Source organism: Ornithodoros turicata, chromosome 9, assembly GCF_037126465.1.
Source record: "Ornithodoros turicata isolate Travis chromosome 9, ASM3712646v1, whole genome shotgun sequence".
Lineage (NCBI taxonomy): Eukaryota > Metazoa > Arthropoda > Arachnida > Ixodida > Argasidae > Ornithodoros > Ornithodoros turicata.
In genome coordinates, this window is record NC_088209.1 from 17,723,577 (window position 1) to 17,744,752 (window position 21,176).

A 21,176-nucleotide genomic window follows, 5' to 3' on the forward strand; every position below is an offset into this window, starting at 1 on the left:
TGAAACTCATTTTTAAGAGTGTGCTGTTCATAACTGAAAAAAAAAAAAAAAAAAAAGAAGACGGCGTACGCCTCCCGTTTTCAACAAATCATAGCCAATAACGATATCATTCGAGATGATGGTTGGCTAGGAGCGTGCTATGCGGTGAAACTCATTTTTAAGAGTGTGCTGTTCATAACTGAAAAAAAAAAAAAAAAAAAAGAAGACGGCGTACGCCTCCCGTTTTCAACAAATCATAGCCGATAACGATATCATTCGAGATGATGGTTGGCTAGGAGCGTGCTATGCGGTGAAACTCATTTTTAAGAGTGTGCTGTTCATAACTGAAAAAAAAAAAGAAGACGGCGTACGCCTCCCGTTTTCAACAAATCACAGATAACGATATCATTCGAGGTGATGGTTGGCTAGGAGCGCGCTATGCGGTGAAATTAAATTGTAATAGTGTACATACAACAGTAGTGCACCTCTCATCTACAGTGCACCCCCGTCCCATCAGTATCGTTCATCCTGCCTATGCCTCACTTTGAAGTCATCAACTCTCTACTCGGCACCCTTCCCCTCATTTTAAATAGTGTACACTTTCGTGTTGCGAAAACAGCCGATAGAGACGACGTTTTAGACAACGAGAAAGCACATTTGCGTACTTTTGGAGCGAACACATAAAATATTCGCGCTAACCAAATATGTGAATCGGGTTCTTCGTCTGCCTCGGATCCTACACATTCTCGCATGCCCCACTCTCAATGTGTATACTACACTCTTAAAAATGAACTTCACCACATAGCACGCTCCTAGCCAACAATCATCCCGAATGACAACGTTCTGGCCCCCGATTTGTTAAAAACGAGAGGCGGAGCCTATTTTGTGCCATTATGTACGGCACAAAATAGGCTCCGCCTCTCGTTTTCAACAAATCGCGGGCGAGAACTTTGTCATTCGGGATGGTGGTTGGCTAGGAGCGTGCTATGTGGTGAAGTTCATTTTTAAGAGTGTAGATTCTCTGCTGGCGGAGATACATCTCTGTGACTGTACAGCTCATGTGTTGTCTGTGGAGCAGAACGCTGAACCCGAACCCGAACTGAAAACCGTTATTCACCGTTATTTTTTGCCGAACCGGAACTGACCCGAACCGAAACAGTCGACGCCATCTTGGAGCTGAACCGGAACTGAACCGTTAAAAAATACCTGCAACCGGTTCAAATAACGGTTCATACGGAACCAAGGGCGGAACTTTGCATGTGTGTATGAACATAAAAACTACTTTTGTCGTTTTTTTTTCTTCTTCTGCTTCGTATCCTTACTTGCCGAAAAACTCGTGCCCTGCAGGAATGCTCTGGATTTTCTGGAGTCGTGGAATAATAACAACAAAGGTGGTGACTTAAAACTATTATGACTATAGTAATGTCTGAGATATACGCATGAATATATACCGGGTGTTTCAGTTAAATCCCCGGGCTAAATAATTCGCGGACGGGTGCACCAATCGACGAACTTTCTTTTTTACAAGCCCACCACCACCTACAAGCTGCGCACATGTGAATGTGTGGGAGGCGCTCATTACTTACATAAAAATTCAAATGAGTTTCGTAAAGAAACATAGCTTCTAAAGCAGGGCGCTGTCGGCATTAAAATGGGTACTACCCCTTTTGGGACCTTCAGTGCGGACACCTTTTAGAGAAAAACCTGCGGGCGGGTCATTTGTTGCTGTAATTAATTGGTTTCGGTTTACATATTTTGTCGCGGCTGGTCGCGGTGAAGCGCAGGAGGACGTAATTAATTGGTGTAATTCATTGGTGGATAAGGGAGTGGAAGAGCGCCCATTTGCGCTTTGACTTGTAAAAAAGAAAGTTCGTCGATTGTTGCACCCGTTCGCGAATTATTTAGCCCGGGGATTTAACTGAAACACCCGGCATCTAACAAGTAGGGATCAACAACAGTTTTGGGTAGCATTCATGCAGTGACGTATATTATAATAATATACTAATCAGCCACAGCTATACAGGGTGTCCACCCTAACTGCAGAACTGATCGCTGACACATAGCGCGTGCGAGCTCACATAAGCCACTTAACAAAATAAAAGGCCAGCCACCCTCACGCTGGTCGGAATGAAAAGAACATAACAGAAGCTGTGCATTCTTTGTGCATTTGAAATAAAAGAGGTGAAAACAACCATACTGAGGTCATATTTAAGAATCGTCAATTTGTCGAAAATGGGTCGAACTCTGATTTCATTTGCTCTTGCCCGTGCACTCTTAAAAATGAACTTCACCGCATAGCACGCTCCTAGCCAACAATCAACTCGAATGATATCGCTATGTGCCCTGATTTGTTCAAAACGGTAGGCGTACGCCTTTTTTGTGACACTTATGCGGTTCATAATTGTCACAAAAATGGCGTACGCCTCCCGCTTTCAGCAAATCAGGACATAACGATATCATTCGAGGTGATGGTTGGCTAGGAGCGTGCTATGCGGTGAAGTTCATTTCTAAGAGTGTGCTCTGTGTTCCACAGACACTTCACTCTACACTCTTAGAAATGAACTTCACCGCATCCACGCTCCTAACCAACCATCAACTCGAATGATATCGTTATCTGCCCTGATTTGTTGAAAACGGGAGGCGTACGCCTTTTCTGTGACAATTATGAACAGCATAAGTGTCACAAAAAAGGCGTACGCCTCCCGTTTTTAACAAATCAGGGCAGATAACGATATCATTCGAGATGATGGTTGGTTAGGAGCGTGCTATGCGGCGAAGATCATTTTTAAGAGTGTACGGCGACACGGCTAGCACTGCGGCGGTCAGTGATAACACGATAACGCACATTTTACACGAAGACCCCGGGCTCAGAATCGCACCGTTCCAATCCAACTTAATTAAAAACGCTAAAACCCACAGTGCCAGGGAGCTAATTTGAGCCGATCCAACTATACCACGGAGCGTCGTTCGCTGCTTAACGTGCATTCGCGTCTACTGACTGGTAATCAATACTTTCAATCACTTAAATGACTAAGCCTAAGGTAGCGGGCTTGGTTGACTGTTATATTGCTGCCGAGATTCTGCGAACAACCCGGTGGGTTAGTCAACCATCTGCGACACGAGCTACGTGCTGGGGCAGGGAACCCAAACCGGTAATCCTGGTTCTGCTGCTATCGTAACCACTACTAATCTTGTCCTTCCATATCGCGCCAAATCTTTCAAAATCTTGAACGACCGTTGACGCCTTCCTGTCCACTTCAAGCACTGCATCACACGAACGGAAATGTGTTGCGCTTCGTTCCCACCCGTGGCCCGTGAACCGGTTCGTGAACCTGAACTCGAACTGAAACCCTTATCGTCGAACCTAAACCCGACCCCGAACCGATAAACGTTTCGGTTCGCCTCTCCGCTTTGGAGTATAGTTTCGACTTTACGTCATCTATATACTGTACACAGCACGTCACAGCCTGCCCGGGGTACAGTGCTTGGCACAGCGTGCATATTTAATAGGTTTGTTCCTCTTCTTCCACTGGTGGTGATTGGTTAGGTGACGAAGGCGGCGGTGGTGGTGTGGCCGGGGTCCGACGAGCCTTTAAGTTCCGCAGTCTACGAACTTTGGCTCGAACCCACCTAGCCAAAGCCGTCAACAGGACTAGAGAATTTCGTGAGTACCTTTTTATCTCACCCCGCTGACTTGAAAAAAAGAAAAAAGATATGCTCTAAACGACGACACATTTATGGAAACGACGAAGTAGACCACGTATTTTTTAACTTCTAAAATTCTGTAAAATGGGAAATGAAACGAAATGGCAAAATGAGTTACATAATAACGATGGACATTACGACTGATGAATTTTATTGAATACTCGAACTATCTTACAGTGAAAATCCTGCGAAGATACTGCGTTATGCAAAAAAAGTGTCTATAGAAACGATTTCTTTCTTATTCTCGACTCGAGCGAAGTGGTCAACGCTTTCACTCTTCCCATGACTAGGAAGCGTTTGGTTTAGGCCCTTCCACATTTGGCTACGTAGCTGCGAGATCGACCTATAGGGGGCGACACCGTCACCTTTCTAGTGTGGATAACACGCCGGCCGATGTTCGGAGTTTATGGTTCTTTTCCGTAATTCTTGCGTATATTCACCGGAAGATCACTTGTGCCGCTATGGTACGATACTGTTCGATTCCCGAATGTTCCACCTACTGCACTGAACGCGGAAAATAAACCTCTCTCAACACTTAAAAACAACAACAACAAGGTGTAAAAGCAGACGACGAGAGGAATCTACCCACACTACGGTAGTTCATCGTTCCTCCGCAGCGCGCCGACACCGTTCGATCTCGGGGCGAATACGTGTACTACCACTCTCAGAAAAAAGGGTGGAGCAGTTATACCTTTCAGGGGGTAATATTTGTCGCATATGTTGTGCCTAAAAGGTTGCAAAGTTCTACCTGCCACCTCACTCTCTCCACCGAATGATAGGGTTACCACTTCTGATTCGGTGAGCGAGGGGGGCGTACGCCTTTTTGAAGCAATTTGGACATATGATAATTGCTGTTACCACCCTTTTAAACCCTTTATCAGACGCTATGTTGACCTAGGTGGTAACTATATAGAAGTTACCATTTTTTCACACCCTTTTTTCTCAGAGTTTATGTGGCGTGTTTGGCGGGCTACGTGTTTCCATGTAACATACCGTCTATCTGAGAGTACGTTGCTTTCGTTCTCGAACTCTCGCTGCTTGTATACCTCTACTGATGCTAAGACAGCGAGTTAAAAGCCTTTCGCCACAACAGGCCATTATAGTGTTGTGAAACCATTACTTCGTTTACGCCGCTTCGGGTAATCCCCAGGGGAACAGCGACGGTCTACTGTCCCCGTCTTCCTCCATTTATCTCTACGATTATCTGGCGTATTGTAATACACGCTCTTAAAACGGTCACTTCTAGTAGACGTAAAAAAGCGTTTTTACCTCTAAAAGTAAAAGGTACGCTCTTAAACCGGTCACTTCTCACGTAACGTCTGAAAACTGCCATAAATCTACTGTAGAGGTTACGTAATTGGTAACGAGCTTAGACGAAATTATCTGGTGGCCAGAGGTTACAGGGAGCGTCACGATCACCCGCAGGAGTTACACGATCACAATGCGCCCGATGCAACCCGTAAACAAACTGTTACTATAGTACACAGGTAACGCTTATGGCGGTTTCGTATGCACTGTGTTAGCTGAATACTTTCAGGTCTCTGCCGCGAGACGAAGTAGTCACACCCTATTGCATAAACCTTTGTGCACAAACATTACCGCGTACACAGCGCAGAGAAAGAGCAGATTTGAGAATTAATTTCAGTGTATCTGCGGCATACATTCGATCTTGACAGCCGAACACATCCCGTTATTACGCGAAGTTGTGCAATGCAGTGCTGCTCGGTTACGTTAATTATGTTATCCTATACCTTTCACTTTTTAGCGGCAAAAACGCATATACATTTTTTACCTCTCTTAGAAGTGACAGTTTTAAGAGTTCATGTCACTGAGGAGGCTCAAATTGAACTCCCAAATTGAATTAATAATAATAATAATAATTGTTTCACATGTTTCAATAGTTTCACACGAAATCTCCAACCACTGTTGTACTTGCAACTGCCGCATGCAACATAAGTATTTCAGTATTTGGTATTGATGATCTTTGGAATAGGCACATCAGAAGATACACCAGCACTCTTAAAAATGAACTTCACCGCATAGCACGCTCCTAGCCAACCATCACCTCGAATGATATGGCTATCTGCCCTGATTTGTTGAAAACGGGAGGCGTACGCCTTTTCTGTGACAATTATGAACAGCATAAGTGTCACAGAAAAGGCGTACGCCTCCCGTTTTCAACAAATCGGGGCAGATAACGATATCATTCGAGATAATGGTTGGCTAGGAGCGTGCTATGCGGTGAAGTTCATTTTTAAGAGTGAGGACCTACAACAAGAACGAGAAACACTATAGGACGCACGCATAAGGCATCCAACATGATTAGGATGCTTGCATATTTTCTTTCCCTGAATCAGGCGAAGGCAATCACATTCCTGAATTCATCCTTCGTGTCACTTTTCTTAGCATTTCTGCCATCGAGTGAGCGGTCATCCTTCCTGTAGCCGGCCGCCGTTCTAACGGCGTGAGACATGTCCCGAAGTCGTTACTTAACGCGGTTGCATCGACATTATCGCTATACGCTGGCGTCGTTAAGGATGAGGCGGTGGTTCGGCACTGTTGGATCCGATTTTTTCCATCACTAGGTCGACCGGCATCTGATCCTTTCCCCAAGCGGCCGAATGGCGATAAAAAATAAGCGATGCAGTAAGATTGCGCTTGCCGTAACGGACGAGATTTCCGCTCTGCGAAGCGCAGCGGGGCTTATTACGGGCTACCCTGCCCCCGAGTCTATATCCCGTTCCACCCTGTAGGGAAAAGTGTTTTTACTTTCGCGTGAGAGACTTGGCGGTGAGAGATTCGCGGAGTCTTTGCCATGTTCTCCACATTGATTGATTGACTGAAAAATAACAGATAATGATAATAATTATAATATTAATCACGCACGCATCGCACGTTTTTCGATTTCTATTGATTTTATATTTAGAATGCTTTTGATTGATTGATTGATTGATTTTAAAAGAAAAAATGGAGATGGTAGTCTCGAGACACTCGGGACTGGCTACTCCAGGACGCGTTATTAATAAAAGAAAGGGAAACTGCACTAACCTCGACGCTTTGAAACGCTTTGAAAGAATAAATGAGAACATCATCACCTAGCTTGGCACCAAAAGCGAAGTCTCAAGGCACTAAAAACAAAGAGCGTCACAATGTGTCAAAGAGGTTCGTCGAGACGAGAAATTGCACAAGGGCGCACATGGCAGGTACGAGCTGATTTGCTGGCCAGCACCCAAGAACCTTTTCGGCGGAGTATGGCCGAGAATGCTTTTAGCATCTTACGATGCCATAGAAGGAGGGCAAACTACAATGCACAGCATAAACAAAAACACTGTTTGCAAAAATTCAACTTAAACAAACAATGCAACTGAAATTCGCTTCGATGCCGTCAACACAAGAAGACAGCCTGTCGCATACAACAGCTTGTTGTGGGAGATTATTCAAACTTGGGATTGCAACTGGGGAGAATGAATCGCTAGAACAGTTAAAGTGGAAACGATACGTGTCAAAGTGTTTTTCCTGTGTTTATTTCCAGAGCTACCTTTATATAACGATGGATAGATGCATGTTTGATTATTCAAAATTAGTCAGAGCGTTTTTAGTCGCTCGCGTAAAATTTTATTCAGAAAGATGTACCAGGTACACGCACCGGCACGCGATGACGACACATTGCAAACTGTTACCCAAGATTGTCTTCTGGGCTTGTCGTGTATTCGTTGTCCATTTGAACGGCCTAAGAATTAAACGCACGACCACACACAGAGGAATGACGCACAAACACGAAGCGCGGCTTGCGACAAGCTTTATACGGGCACCACGGCACAAAAGTTTCTCGTCGGGAAATGAATGGTGCCGTTACCTTAACACCAACACAAAAGGAACGGCATTCATCCGTTGCGTTGTTCGTGATTTATGAGCGATTGAAACCGCAAGATACGCCCTCCCCCTTCCGCTCCTTCTCAAGATGACCGACAATGCGGAGCGTCCTGTCATTGGTGTCCTCAAACGGTTCGTCCAATCACCGCGGGAGATGACCAATCCGAGGCCTCCCCGTATCGTCACTCTTCTTGAGAAGGAGAAGGAGAGGTAACGCTTAAATTGCGTTTTTCCCCGTCGATCCTAAGTCACGGCCGACGCAACAGATTAATTCCGTTCATTTTGTGTTCGTATCAAAGTAACGGCACTTTTCGCTTTGGGAGGCGAAATTTTTGCAGTTTAAAATGCCCCTTAAAGTTTTCCCCAAGTTTTCCGACATTTCGATAACAATGATCTAGACACACTGTTTCGATACCATATCTTTCAGGCACAACACTGTTGACGGCATGGGAGGAATGCTCTAGTGTTATCTGATACCGCGGATTCCGGCTAGGGCGGTTACCTTATCTTTCTTGAGCGTGATTAGAACGCAGTCCATGCCTTAAACCGTCACGCAGTGCTGCCTGATAAGGGCACAAGCTCAAAGTAGCGACGCATGGCTTGTGTGGCGGGAATGGAATGACACCGGAGAAGTCAAATGACGTGGAAAGACACTGACAAGTTTTCGTACATCGGAAGAACTCTACGAAAACCATATACGATAAAGGAAGTTATCAAATCCGAGCTTAGCAATGTGATGTCACCCGCTTGAAAGAAACAGGGCCATTGGCCTATCATGTTCTCCGAACTGTTATCGTGAAGATTTTCCGATGTACTAAATTTGGCGACTGGAATTATTTTATTTCGAGCCTTTGCACGTTGTTCACGCTGTCTCTGTTGCTCTAGCCCGAAGGCTATGGCGGAGGAGTAAATGGGAGTTTACTTCGACCCTCACCGTCCTCGTTGACGAGTGTGACATGTGACGAATGAAGTACGTGTCCAGTCGTATAACGTATTGTGTGGTGATTATGCGTGTGACTTTGACGAAACTCGGAGACTCCGTAGCGCCGTCACGGGTTTTGAGTACAGTCCAACATGAACGCAAATTTGGCTGGTACAGCGCAGCGATTATTAACGTCTGTCTTGGTAAGCTGTATGAACTACTGGCCCTGATGTTGGTGAGTACCGAAGTTTGCGTTTTGTTGTAGTTCCCCCGTGGACCCCGAACGATTTCTTTGAGGGAAAAGCAAGCCGACGTCCCGTTTATCTGACCTTTCCCCCGTTTTTTTCCCTTTCGTCTAATAAATATATCCCCCCCCCCCCGAACTCGATTATCACACGCCTTGTTGTTGGTGCCTTCCTCATTGATCAACCTCGTGCTGAGTATAACAACTTTCCATATTATCTAATAATACTTAAACTACAGTCTTGATTTCATGTTGCTGTTTATGTTTGCGAAAAAAAAAAAATAATAGGGAGAGATTGAATTCGTGACACGACAAATTCGGCTGCTCCCATAAACAGACACTCCCCTAAAAAAAAGATAAATAAAAACAAACTCGATCAAGGAGACTATACTCAAGGTATGATTCAACAACGAGAAGAGTTTTCATGCTTTGTACTGTTTACTTGCTGTGAACCTTTTTTAAGGGAACATGGCACATCTTGCGCTGCGGCTCCACGAGGAATACGGAAAAGATCGCCACTTGTGATGTCGGCAGTTGCTGGGGTCTCAGTCCCAACGAAGTGAGAACCGTTTTTTTTTTCTTTTTTAAATCGCGCATTTTAGAAAAAAAGAAAAAAGAAACAAAGAGCAGCGTTGTCAAAGCAAATCAAGACCTGCGAATAGCGGACAAACCCAGAAACCCTTAGCAGAGATAAAGAACTCGATAAATTGGTGGAGAAAGCAGCCCTACTAATGGATGCTGAACATCCACTGCTTTATTTATTTTTTCTTTTGTATTCTAATCTATCTATCATGATAAATAGACATAAAAAAAACACGGAAAGACAAAGCCATCAGAAAAAAAAAGAAGTTTTTTCCTATACTGACAAATCGAGATGAAGGTAGAAGAGACTAAAAACCCAAAGAGACTAAAATTACACGGTTTTTATTTTGCTTAGCGTGTACCAAGTTTCTTGGGCCTACGTCAAGCAGTAGGGCACAAATGGCAATTTAACACGCTTTTCCGCCATACCTGGGCATATAACGCTACGCACGTACAACCTGAAGTGCAAGAACGCATTGTACGTTACAGGGAAATATGTTTACGATGGAAATAAACCTCGAAAAGTACGTTACCGATCGCAGCACTGACGATCAACTGCGGAAACGAATAGTGAGACGATATGCCGTACATGCCGCCTTCCGTTCGCTTTAACCGGGATCGATCATTGGGTTCGCGAAGAGCCGCGACTGGCTATATTTAATGACGCAGTAAATGGCCCGGCAGTCGATATGTATCGCAACACACGTAATAAAAAACAAAAACCTTACTCAATTCGTTTTTTTTTTCTTTGCCATCGTAGAATGCTACCCAATGTGTATCTCGCTTCTTCAAAACATCACCAACTGTTGACGCCGGGCCGCTCATTTAAGCGCCATTTAACGCTCCAATGATTCTCGATAAATGTCCCGTCCTCTTCCTTCTCCTCCACCATTTCCGATGTGTGTTCTAGCTATCGCTCATCGAATTTATTTGCTAAACACAAACATTGCTTCCTCTTCATTGGACAGCTCAGATTGCCCGTGTACCTCTTTGATGTTGAATGCGCCATATAGGGGTACATAACCTGCTGAGCGCTCCGTAAAAGTAGAACGGGCTCTAGAAAGAAAAATTTAACCCTCACGAGCCAAGCGCTTCGTGTTGATAAAAGCGCTTCGCAGTCCTTTATTCGTTATTAGGTTTATGTTTTAGTCATTTTTATTTTTAACGAAGCGAAAGCGGGCCACAGTCTGCTTTACCGCCTCTTTGCCTTTCCATTATTTATTTATCTTTTTCTTTGCGCTGACATTTTGTGTTGCGAAGTGAAATGCGATGAGAGTTCCGTTTATTGTTCTTTATTCTTGGCTTTCCTTTTCTTTTTCCTTTTTTTTAACGTTTTTACGTTTCTTGGGTAAATGAGCCTTAAACAGTCAGCAGCAAATGCAATTGAACTTTAACTGCATAAAAATTTGCCGGAGTTTTTCTCGCTCATCCCGACCAACTATGGGCTTGTACCCACGAAACAAGAATTTAGTTCAGTCTAGTTATTATTTTTATGCCCGTGTCTACGATGAATCAGGATTGTCAGAGTACAGACACAAAAAGCAATATGTGGTTAGTAACCGCATGCGACAAAGAAGACTATGATTGTGGGATGACCCTATTCATTTTTCTTTTTTCTTTGCTTCTTTGCGGAATAGCAACCCGATGCCCCGTTTGGCTGACTTTTCTTCCCTTTTTTCCTTGTTCTAATAAATATATCCCCCCTCCCCCCTATGGGAGCGTGTTTAAAGCTAAACATAGTGCGAAATGTACTCTACGACTATGTACAGGAGATTTGGTAGAGAAGGTGTAAACTGATCGACTTTTTTCTTTCTTCGTTTTTTTTTTTTTTTTTCACGCTCGTTGTAATTTTTCACGTGGCTTGACGCAAGAAAAATTATAGCGTGGCGCCGAACTTTTCTCTGCGTCCTTCGTCACAGTTTCCTGGAAGACTACGCTAAACGCTGAACGCTAAATCGACTTTGGATGGTTTTTTAACGTTTTGTCTACGATCCACGAAGGGTTTTGCTTTAGTCGATTTTGGATTAGTGGATTAGTCGATTACTGAATTTTTCCCCTTTGCTCTCCACTCGCACAATGTCCAGTGGAAAGCACTTCATAAGGACCTTAGCCGTTGAACTGTTTCGATGTATAGCATGCACTAATGGACTTTGTATTCGGGCATACCATTCGATGGAGAGCATTATGTCCCTTCGATCACCCGCTTTCAGCTTTGAGTGAAGCAGCATCGACCTAGGTAGACGCCGGGAGTAGCGCACTTCAAGCGTTGTGTTGTGCCTCGCAAGAGGGCCTTTGATGTCCGCTGTAATCTGATTAAATCGTAGCGGGGCCCTTCCACAAGCGCCGCAAGCCGAGCTTTTTCGACTTTGCCTTCTTAGTGCATAACTCGGTCAGGTTACATTGGAAGTGCACCTCGTGAACCGAACGAAATCACTTATTAGACTGACGCAGAAGCTTCAGGCCGGTATTTCGAACCTAGGCTGTTCGAAATATATAGGCGGTCCCCGACCTGAGGCTTCTTTTACACGTACAGCTACCACGTTAAAGGTAAGGTTATATAGTCAGTGACAACATAAGTCATATACTTGACCCCGCCCCCACACAAGAATCGCTCCGCCCGCGAATGTAGTGCGGTGCGGCCAAGTGGGGAGGGGGGGGGGGAGAGAGAGAGACGGCACTACATTGCGAAGCGGGGGCGTCGTGCAAAGGCTGGTAGCCAATCGCAGGAGCCTTCCACGGATGAGTGGGCGGTCCCGATTGTAGGACTTAAGTTGTCACTGACTATAGGTACCGTGAAGTTTATTACGTTATCCGTGTATTCACGCGATTGATGTCTCGTTGGAATATTTCTGTGGAAGAAAGAGCGAAACGTACTCACTTCCGGCGCGTCTTATGTTGAACAGTGGCACGACGCCGGAATATCGAGAGAGGAGTACCGTGCACGTGTAGCAGACGACATCGTCGGCCCTGTCGTCTGCTACGCAATATATTGTGGCTGAGCTGCAGGGTGTGTACGGTTGTATACGGTATGCAAGTGGGTCAGCTGTCGGCGTAGCTCCACAGTTTCCCTCTTTCCCCTGTTGCCTTTGGAGCGACCTCTTTAGTCCCTCTCCCAAATAAGCAGACGACACCATCGGTCCTGTCGTCTGCTACGGAACATCGTGTGGCTGAGTCGCACCATATTCCCCATATGGTTAGGAGCATGAAAAGCTATGACGTTCTGCGCGTCTTCAGCTGGAATACTCTGGGGAATGTCGCTCGTACTTGAATGCACAGCATAGTTACTGACACGTTCCACGAGAGCAGGAACCAGTCCAAGCGGTTCAGGCTTAGCCTTTCCATCACTTTATACCATAGGGAACTCGTGAGACTAATGGGCCGTAATTACTCTCTTGGCGAATTTCCCCGTTTTAATATCGCTATTACGCGTGCTGTCATGCATATCTCAGGCAAACTGTGTCGCTCCAGGATTCATTGATTCGGGGTTTTACGCGATATAGCTAGGTCACAAAGGGGATATTGCCGGGCATGAAATTCTGCCAGGTCCTATTGAGGATCGTATCTTATAAGGAGAAGACATACTGATCGTATATTTTATTGAAGACTACTTGCACGTTGTGGTCGCTCGCGTTGAGCGTTACACATCGATTAGGATGAGATGACACATAGGCTAAACAGCGTTATCTGCTCCCGTTGCTTAGTGACTAAGAAGATCACGTTTCCATGCGGAGACTGGGATGTGACTCGGGTCAGCGCTACGTAGAGTAAACAAAGCCTTATCGCTTGAACGACGTGACGTCGTCATTAAGAATTGGCCAATCACGACGTACTTTGAGCGGCTGAAGCTATGAAGACGGTGGTGGCGGCGGTGGTGGGCGGACGGACGGAGGAAAGTAAAAGTGCACTTTATTCATTAGATTTAGTGAAAGTGCACCCTGTGTGCACTTCGTAGAACCAAAGCCTGATAGTTTAACGGTAATAGGTAAGGTAATAGGTAACTGGAGTGGATTTAAACGATGCGACATAACAACAAAGAATACGCCAATCACGGCCCTCGCTTTCGGCGGCTGTAGCTATGGAGACGAGCTGCCATCAGCCACATGGCTAGCCAACATTAGCCACAGAAAGCCTGTGTTTGAAATCGTCTGTTGCGATTCGCTGAAGCAGACGACACCGCCACCACCATACGTTCACGGTACGAAGGAGTGAGAGAAGGCTTGAGGCAGGCGTTCTGTATGTAGGTGGCGCTGCCCGCGTTCGAATCCCGGCACGGGATGTGCCGTCTGGCTGGTGTCTCTGGGGTTTCCTCAGAGGCTGGCACAGTTCTTTTTGAAGTCGGCCCTGGACGCAGACATCCGGGTGTTTTTGTACTGCAGGTATCGCGTGGTGTGTCACCAATCGCTGCGGGATCCGTAAGAATAACACTGGGTGAGAGCTGCTCTGGACATTGGACCCTCTATTACTGTTTCACTCAACTAGGCGCCTCGGCTTAAAGTTTCAGCACACAAGTTACACCCAAACAATCATGCAAGGGGGAAGGATGTCATTCACGTAACGACACCGAAAACACTCCATCCAGGCTTAAAGTATAGCACAGAAGTCATTTTTAACACCCTGCTTTCTTTGTATAAATCTGCTAAGGTGGCCAGTAAGATGCACCATAAGAATTAATTCACCCCACAGAGTCATAATTATCCCAGAAATTAAATTTAGAGTATTCCGCAAAAAACGACCGTGCGCAATGGTGGTGGAGAGGAGTACCAGCCTGTGATCCGCCTGGGACATCGCGCTGACGCTGCAGGGGCCACGCTCGCTGATTGGCCCAGAGAAATGTCTGCTACTCAGCTGTCGTCTTTAACTCGGCTGTCCGGAGTTCTGAAAAAGCATTGCTCCTGTCTCGGTCATGATTCGGCCGCTCCTTCTATCCCCAAATCTTCAGGGGAACTGGCAAAACTGGTTTACGGTGGCAAAAGGGCAGGACGCTGACCCCCACTGACCAGCGAACCAGAACAAGTTGCCCCTGTAACGTCATTGGTGACGTGGCATCATACTTCTGTTAGCTCAGCTAGAATAATGACGGACAACAACCGTTCTAGTTGGTAGCCAGAGCCGAACTGCCTGAGCTGCTGTTTAATGTCGCGCGCCGCGATTCAGGATGCGCTGTCGATGGCGGTAGTGCTGTCGCTACACTCCTCCTCCTCGTTATACCCGGAGTGGCGAGTTAAGGGTGAACGCGCGGAGCCATGTTTATGTGAGTTTTTTTTTTCCTTTGAAAAAAATTGCACACATCAAAACCTTTCGCGCTATTCGGTAAAATGGCACACACACTTTCATCAGACGTCTTAATCTGAAAAAAATTTTTTTGATGGCCCTCTGTACTCCTTTAAGTGACGTTTCAGCCTGCGGCGATTTCTTCCTAAATGGCCCAGGATGTTTTTTTTTTTTTTCCTTTCTTCAAACGCTGTTAATGGAAGTCGGGATAAATATAATACACACGCAACAAGCTCAAGTACATTGTTTTTTGCTCATATGTACGCCCTTAGCTTTTGCAGTTGATGCATTTTTGAAAGTGAAGGTGGGTGGGGGACCGGTAGAGACAAAGGGGCTTCCGGCGGTGTTGCGTCCTGAGTTAAGAAACCAGTGAGGCTCGGGCGTGTCATCTGCGCCACTCGATAAAAGTCACTTTCGGGGCGGGGCGCACGCAAACGGAGGAAGTGCTGAGCTGTTTCCCTTTCACGTAGAACCTCAACCGGAAGTACTCCAGCTTGAGTCAGAACCTGCCATGTTTCAGCCGTTCTTAGAACTCCAAGGCAGTGACGAAGGCTACGAGCAAACGGGGGCGGGGGGGGGGGAGTATATGTTTATTAAGAAAAAAAAAAGAAAGGAAAGGTTAGCCAGGCAAAGAGCCGGCTTGCTATTCCAAAAAAAAGAGAAAGGGAAACGAATAAATAAAAACGGAAAAGAAAAAGAAGGAAGGAAAAGAAATTGAAAGAAAGAAAGACGAAAAGAGACACTAGAACGTTACATGCAGTTCACGAGTCCTGAGACTCGGAGAAAACCGAGGAGAGCGGCAGTGACAGCCCTCTGGTTGGCGTGCAGGACGGGGCCAAGGAGAGTGGCCAACGAAAAGTCGTTACAGCCAATCTGGAATCGGCAACGGAGGGTGTTCCTATGGTGAAGGTACTGCTGACAACGCAGGAGCTGGTGTGGGACGTCAGCTTCCACGCCATAGACATTGCAGTTTGGTGAAAGTCGACCCATTTTGAAGAGCAGTGAGGGTGTACGGGCAACATTGAGTCGTGGGCTGTGGAGAAGGGATTCTTCTTTACGACTGCGGTGGCAAGCGATGGCAAACTCCATCAATGGGTCGATAGACCGTATATAGGAATGGGTTGTAAGTCGTAGTCGAGCAAACAGGCTCTGAAGGGTATTTAATGATGTTGTAGATATATTGTGCAGGACCGGAAGGTCGTAAAGCACAGTGGCCCGCACCAAGGTTGTGTGAACTGCAAGAAATAAGAGCCGATCACAGGCCCCACCCTGAGCCAGAAAGATCTGAATTAAATTTAGAGTGTAACCTGTACCGTCACCACCACCGCCACCCTCAGGGACTGGCCATCTATATTTATCTTTCCCTCTTTTGTTCCGTTACTCTCTCATGGGCAAACACAATAATACAATTCGTTTCGTCACAACCGTACGCAACTTTAAAATTCCCGAGACACACAAAAGCAGCGCATACGAGGATACTGTTTTTCTTTTTTTCCTTTCTTTTTTTTTTTATAGAAGGACCCATCGGAAAATGCCTAATTAGGGAAGTAGCGCTCCGCTTGTCAAGAGGAGATTCACACGACTTCGACTAGAGTGGTTGCCGAACGCGTAATTGGAGTATCCAGCCTCCTCTTTCGGTACCGTCTCGTCACATCCCCCCAATCTTGTGACATATAGAAGACCCCCCAAATTGCCTCCTTTCCATTCCGATGCAGTTCGCCTGAAATCTATTTTCCAAGGCGGCAGTACCGATTTTTACATGTGTTTTCCGTCTCCCTCCTTTTTTACTTCTTGTTTCTTTTTTTCTTCTTTCTTTTTTTTTTTTTGCCTCGCGAAAAAGAAGCTGGCGGAAGGCAAAATAAAATAAAGGGCCAGTGACGGAAACAAGCTTCTGTCCGAATCGAAACCCAGGAGGCAGGTGTCACAGATTTATCGGTACTTTCCACGCTTCTCTTTTCTCTCGCTTTTTATGGCTCTCTCTCTCTCTATTTCTCTCTTTTCCGTTTCGTGCTTTGCCTCGTTCTCTATGCGTTTTGTGTCCTCTTCCTGTTCTTCGTTTTCTTTTTCTTCGCTTTGTTTCGACGTTTTCTTTTATTGTGGTGTACGTCCGCTATGTCTGCCCCTTTCCTGTGTGAGGCAGCTTGAAACAGGATTTGCGTTTTATTGGTTCACTTTCGGGTGCTGTCGTACAAGTATGTGCGAACACCGCGAGGAATTGTCCAAATGTGTTCAGTCGCCGAGTGATGTTTCATACGTGCTGAATTCGCTGTGGAGGATTTTATCTGACGACAGATGCTAAGAGACCAGGAGGATGTCTCTGTACTCTAAAGATGGAACTTCGCCGCAACACTCATGTTCAACGAGGCCGCCACTTCATATTAGTGTCAGTAAAGTACTTTTGTCCTTGAGCCTTATCGCATCACAAGCGCGTTACCATGCGGAAGATGGGTATGGAGCGGACGGGCTACGCACGCACGCACGCACGCGCGCGCGCACACACGGAGACACAGGAATATGACAGATGAAGCATACCGTGCGGGCACACGCCGACGATTATGGAAGGAGCTGTCGGTCCAATTCCGTTCGGCAGACGAGCCCGATAATGCGGTAAGTGTCTCCGCAGTGCGCCACTGAAGCGCCCCAGGTGGATGCGCGATAGAAACAAAACAAAAACAAAAGGAGACATCGAATGTGGCAAGAGAACTAAAGAACAAGTATACCGCCTAACCAACGTGAGTGTACGTGATGGAAAAGTGAGGCCTATATCCTACGTCAAAAAATAAAATAAAATAAAAGAGCTAAATGTACAGGCTATATACAGGTATTATTGAGATACATGCAGATGGATTGACCTCCGCGCTGCAATACTCGATAAGCCCACAAGGAGATCGATCCTCCCCAATGTTCTAGGCAGGACAGGCGCCTTCCCACCTTGCAAGGAAAACATGGTCAGCAGTTGAAGAGAGCTATTCTAGGAGTATCCTGACCACAAGACACCTGCCCGCTGTACAAGTAGCGAAGTGGGAGTCTCTAGGCGACTCTGAACAAAATCTTGGCACCTGGCGGACCACAAGACTGATGATCCGCATGCCGTTAGCAAGATTCGTATGTGCTCTTCTGGAGAACGCAGACGAGGGAAGGTTTCATGAAAGTCAACGGGACACTGAATGCGTGTGTACCTTGGTAGATTCTGCCAAAAAGCTTTGGCTACACGACAGTCATAGACGATATGTTCGTTCGACTCGCGGGTGTCTGCAAAAGGGGCAAGTAGAGTGGGGTACGATTCCCCAGCATCACTGTCGGACACAGGTAGGCTGAACCATCCAGGCGAATCTCCAGAGTATACATCCTGAAGGTCACCAGGGAGCCAGAAAGGGACGAAAGCAGGCCACCGAATTTACGCACCTTGTATAGCGCGACGGGAAGGTCCAGCTGTGAAGGCTACAATAGGAGCTATTCCGGGGTCGACAGTGGGAATTGAAAGAAGACTTGTTTGAAGAATAACACTATTGCGGTTTGGAACCTTCCAGATACCTCAGCGCTTGAACTGTTGTTCAGCGGGGCATCAGGCTCGAGGTGGTGACGGAGGGAACCTAGCCAATATTGTAGAAGAGTCTGTGCAGGGGTATGCTCCGATGACGAAATGCGCTTAAAGTATGCAATGCAAAACACCGACAGGCAATGGCAACGGAGGCATTCGGAGCATCTGTTGATCGAGAGTGCTGTTTTCCGATTCTATAAGAACGAGAGGATCTCGATGTTGATACGCGATGGTGCAGAGGCAGGAAGAACGTGGGCCAGGAACCAAAGTTGGCCGAGAAAGACGCACTGCAGGAGATATTGCTGCTCTCTGCACGAGAAGTCGTATACTCCTGTGTTGCGTGACACGAGTCCTGGATCCGCTGTGTGGCTACTGTCCAGATGAGAGGCGTGGGGTCATCTTAATAAAAAAAAAAAAAAACACCAAGAATGCGCATGTTCGTGCATTGTTGCATCGGAAAGTCAAGGTCGACATAAAACGATCCAAGAGGAAGAGCCTTGGACCTTTGGGTGTTAAGTTGACTGCCCAATACTGCCGCGTGTTGCTCGTACAGCTGCAGGACTACCGTTAGCGAGCATCGGTCGTTGATGAAGACTGGACGTCATTAGCATATGCTTCCAAGTGCCCGTTCGAGGGAGGGGAGTCCATTGACTGACCGGGACGCTTCTACACATTGTAAGAAAAGGGTCTCAAGCCAGAGCGGGTTCAGAGGGAGGGAGATAATGGGCAGGCTGGGCGGACGCCTCGCTGGACGGGGAATCAAGAGGGCTGCGAGCATCCCTCAGTAGCCTTCATTGGTACCCTGTACCATCCTGTAGCACAGTTACCGCCAGGATTATTGGCGAAGTTACCCCATCGATCGCTAAAAAAAACAGAAAAAGTCCTGGTCATGCGGACAAAGGTCTCGTAACAATGTGTGTAGCGTAGCGTAAAAGTACAGTACGAGTATGATCAAGCTTGATTTTATGTTTCTCCTCGTTCAGGTGAAGTGGAAGCTACTGCGGCGCCGATTACTGCTCAGCGGACCGCTGGGCGGCCAGGAGTGCTCTGTGGTAGCGGAAGTAATTTATGAATGCTATAGCTTCTAGATGCCGCAGTTATCTGGTGTATCTGGCCGTTTCATGACATGTCCTCGCAGTACCGTTGCAGCACTGGCGGAGTGGTAATGCATCAGGCTCGCAACCTGAAGGGCGTGGGATGGAGTCGTGCCCCGGTGACTAGTTTTTTCTGAGGCTTTTCTCGATGTCCTTGCGTGACATTCAAGTGTGTGACATGCAAGCGTGATGAAAACCGGCGTGTAACCTAGCTGCGTATCGTATCGAGTTATCGCAACAAATCGTCTCCGAGAGGTCCACGTCAGCGAATCAACCGGTTAGGATAGGTGCGAGGAGGTGTGATAACTCGATTCCACATGAGATTCTGTCACATTCATCTGTTAAAAAGGCGTACACTCGCTCTCTTCTCAAATCTCGAGAAAGAACCATATCGTTCGGTACCGTGGCTGGCGCAGAACTTGTTTCTGTTATTAATGTGATTGGGCATTAGCGCCGCGAAGCAACTGTGGCTATGAGAGACGTGCAGACGCCGACACAAGGAGAGAAGACAGCAGGAAAGAGTGGGAGGCAGGGGCTAGCGTGGGTCCTGGGCTGACTTCGGGAGCGACTCTGCCGGCATCTGCTTGGAAAATATGCTGGAAAACCCAGGGAAATCCTCAAACAGGATAGCCGGTGGCAGGATTCGAACAAAAGCGTGTTGCTGGCTTTTATCCAGTAGACAATGGCTCTTGTACGTTATCGAAAAAACATAGACCGCGTTTCGCAAGACAGTGATAAGGGCCTCGAATTGCAGAGAAACTGAATGGCTTCTTAACTCGTCCTTCTGTTAACTGAGCCCGAAGTATTTGCCCCTCAGTATCACAGTCCATGAGGACGGCCTCGATATCCGACGAAGCGCCGCCAGTTGGAGCTTTTGTCGCTCCGTCCGAGCGTGTGTTTGCATTGTGCACATAAGCGCGTGATACCCCTGTGGAACACGTCGCGATACAGTGAACGAAGCGACATTGTTTATGTATATATATATATACAGGGTGTTTCAAAAAACGTGTCATTCGGACATTATAAAAAAACGGGGCGACGGACAAATACGGGGTAAACGGCATTTGTGTGGCAACTGAATGTGCCAACTTGAAAAAATATTTTCATTTGATTTTAATTAAAATAAATTGAATTTCTTTAATTGAACTCCAAAATTTCCCAAGTCAACCTAACGTTTTTTTTACAGAATTAGAGAGCCCGTAGCGAACTTAGTCAGATCCACTAAGAAATCCGCTCGATATTGCAAGTGGAACTGCCCAAAAAAAGTCCCGAAATTGAGGCTTCAAAGTTTTGGGTATTCAACGGCGCACCAAATCAGACGCAAAGATTCGTGGAGAGGGTCATGCTCCTGCCCCTATGAAAGATAGAAGGTCGAAAAAACACAGGGCGGGAAAAAAAGAGGCGGAATCATTTTTGTTTGCCGCTTATCAACGTATGGTGGAATGTCATCTGCCTTGTTATCTGCGCGTCTTGTGCTGCACGCCGGTCCGGCGATAAACTGTTCTAGCTTCAAGGGGGCAGGAGCATGTCCTGCCCTCCGCGCATTTTACCGACTGATTTGGTGCGCTGTTGAATACCCGAAACTCTGAAGCCTCAACTTCGGGACTTTTTTGGGCAGTTCCATTTGCAATATCGAGCGGATTTCTTGGTGGATCTGACTAAGTTCGCTACGGGCTCTCAAATTCTGTAAAAAAAACGTTAGGTTGACTTGGGAAATTTTGGAGTTCAATTAAAGAAATTCAATTTATTTTATTTAAAATCAAATGAAAATAATTTTGCAAGATGGCAAATTCAGTTGCCACACAAATGCCCTTTATCCCGTATTTTTTCGTCGCCCCGTTTTTTTATAAAGTCCGAATGACACGTTTTTTGAAACACCCTGTATATAATCTGCTGGACACTTTTTTTCTTTGCGCTTCCTCGCGAGCTTCTTATAACGCCTCATCCATTAGCTTTATGACGCTC

At 46.3% G+C, this 21,176-nt stretch overlaps 1 protein-coding gene across 3 annotated transcripts in view; it reads left to right on the forward strand.

The window, feature by feature from the left end:
* The window catches only part of LOC135368249 (band 7 protein AGAP004871-like), a 254,066-nt gene that overhangs the window by 78,330 nt on the left and 154,560 nt on the right, over nucleotides 1-21,176 (forward strand). Inside the window, exon 2 of one of the 3 annotated variants that reach the window (XM_064601404.1) lies at nucleotides 3,527-3,643. The exons of the other annotated variants lie outside the window; for them this stretch is intronic. Within the exon in view, the coding sequence (XP_064457474.1) occupies nucleotides 3,527-3,643 (117 nt within the window). The remainder of the gene's footprint in view (nucleotides 1-3,526; nucleotides 3,644-21,176) is intronic. 3 annotated transcript variants of the gene reach the window in all.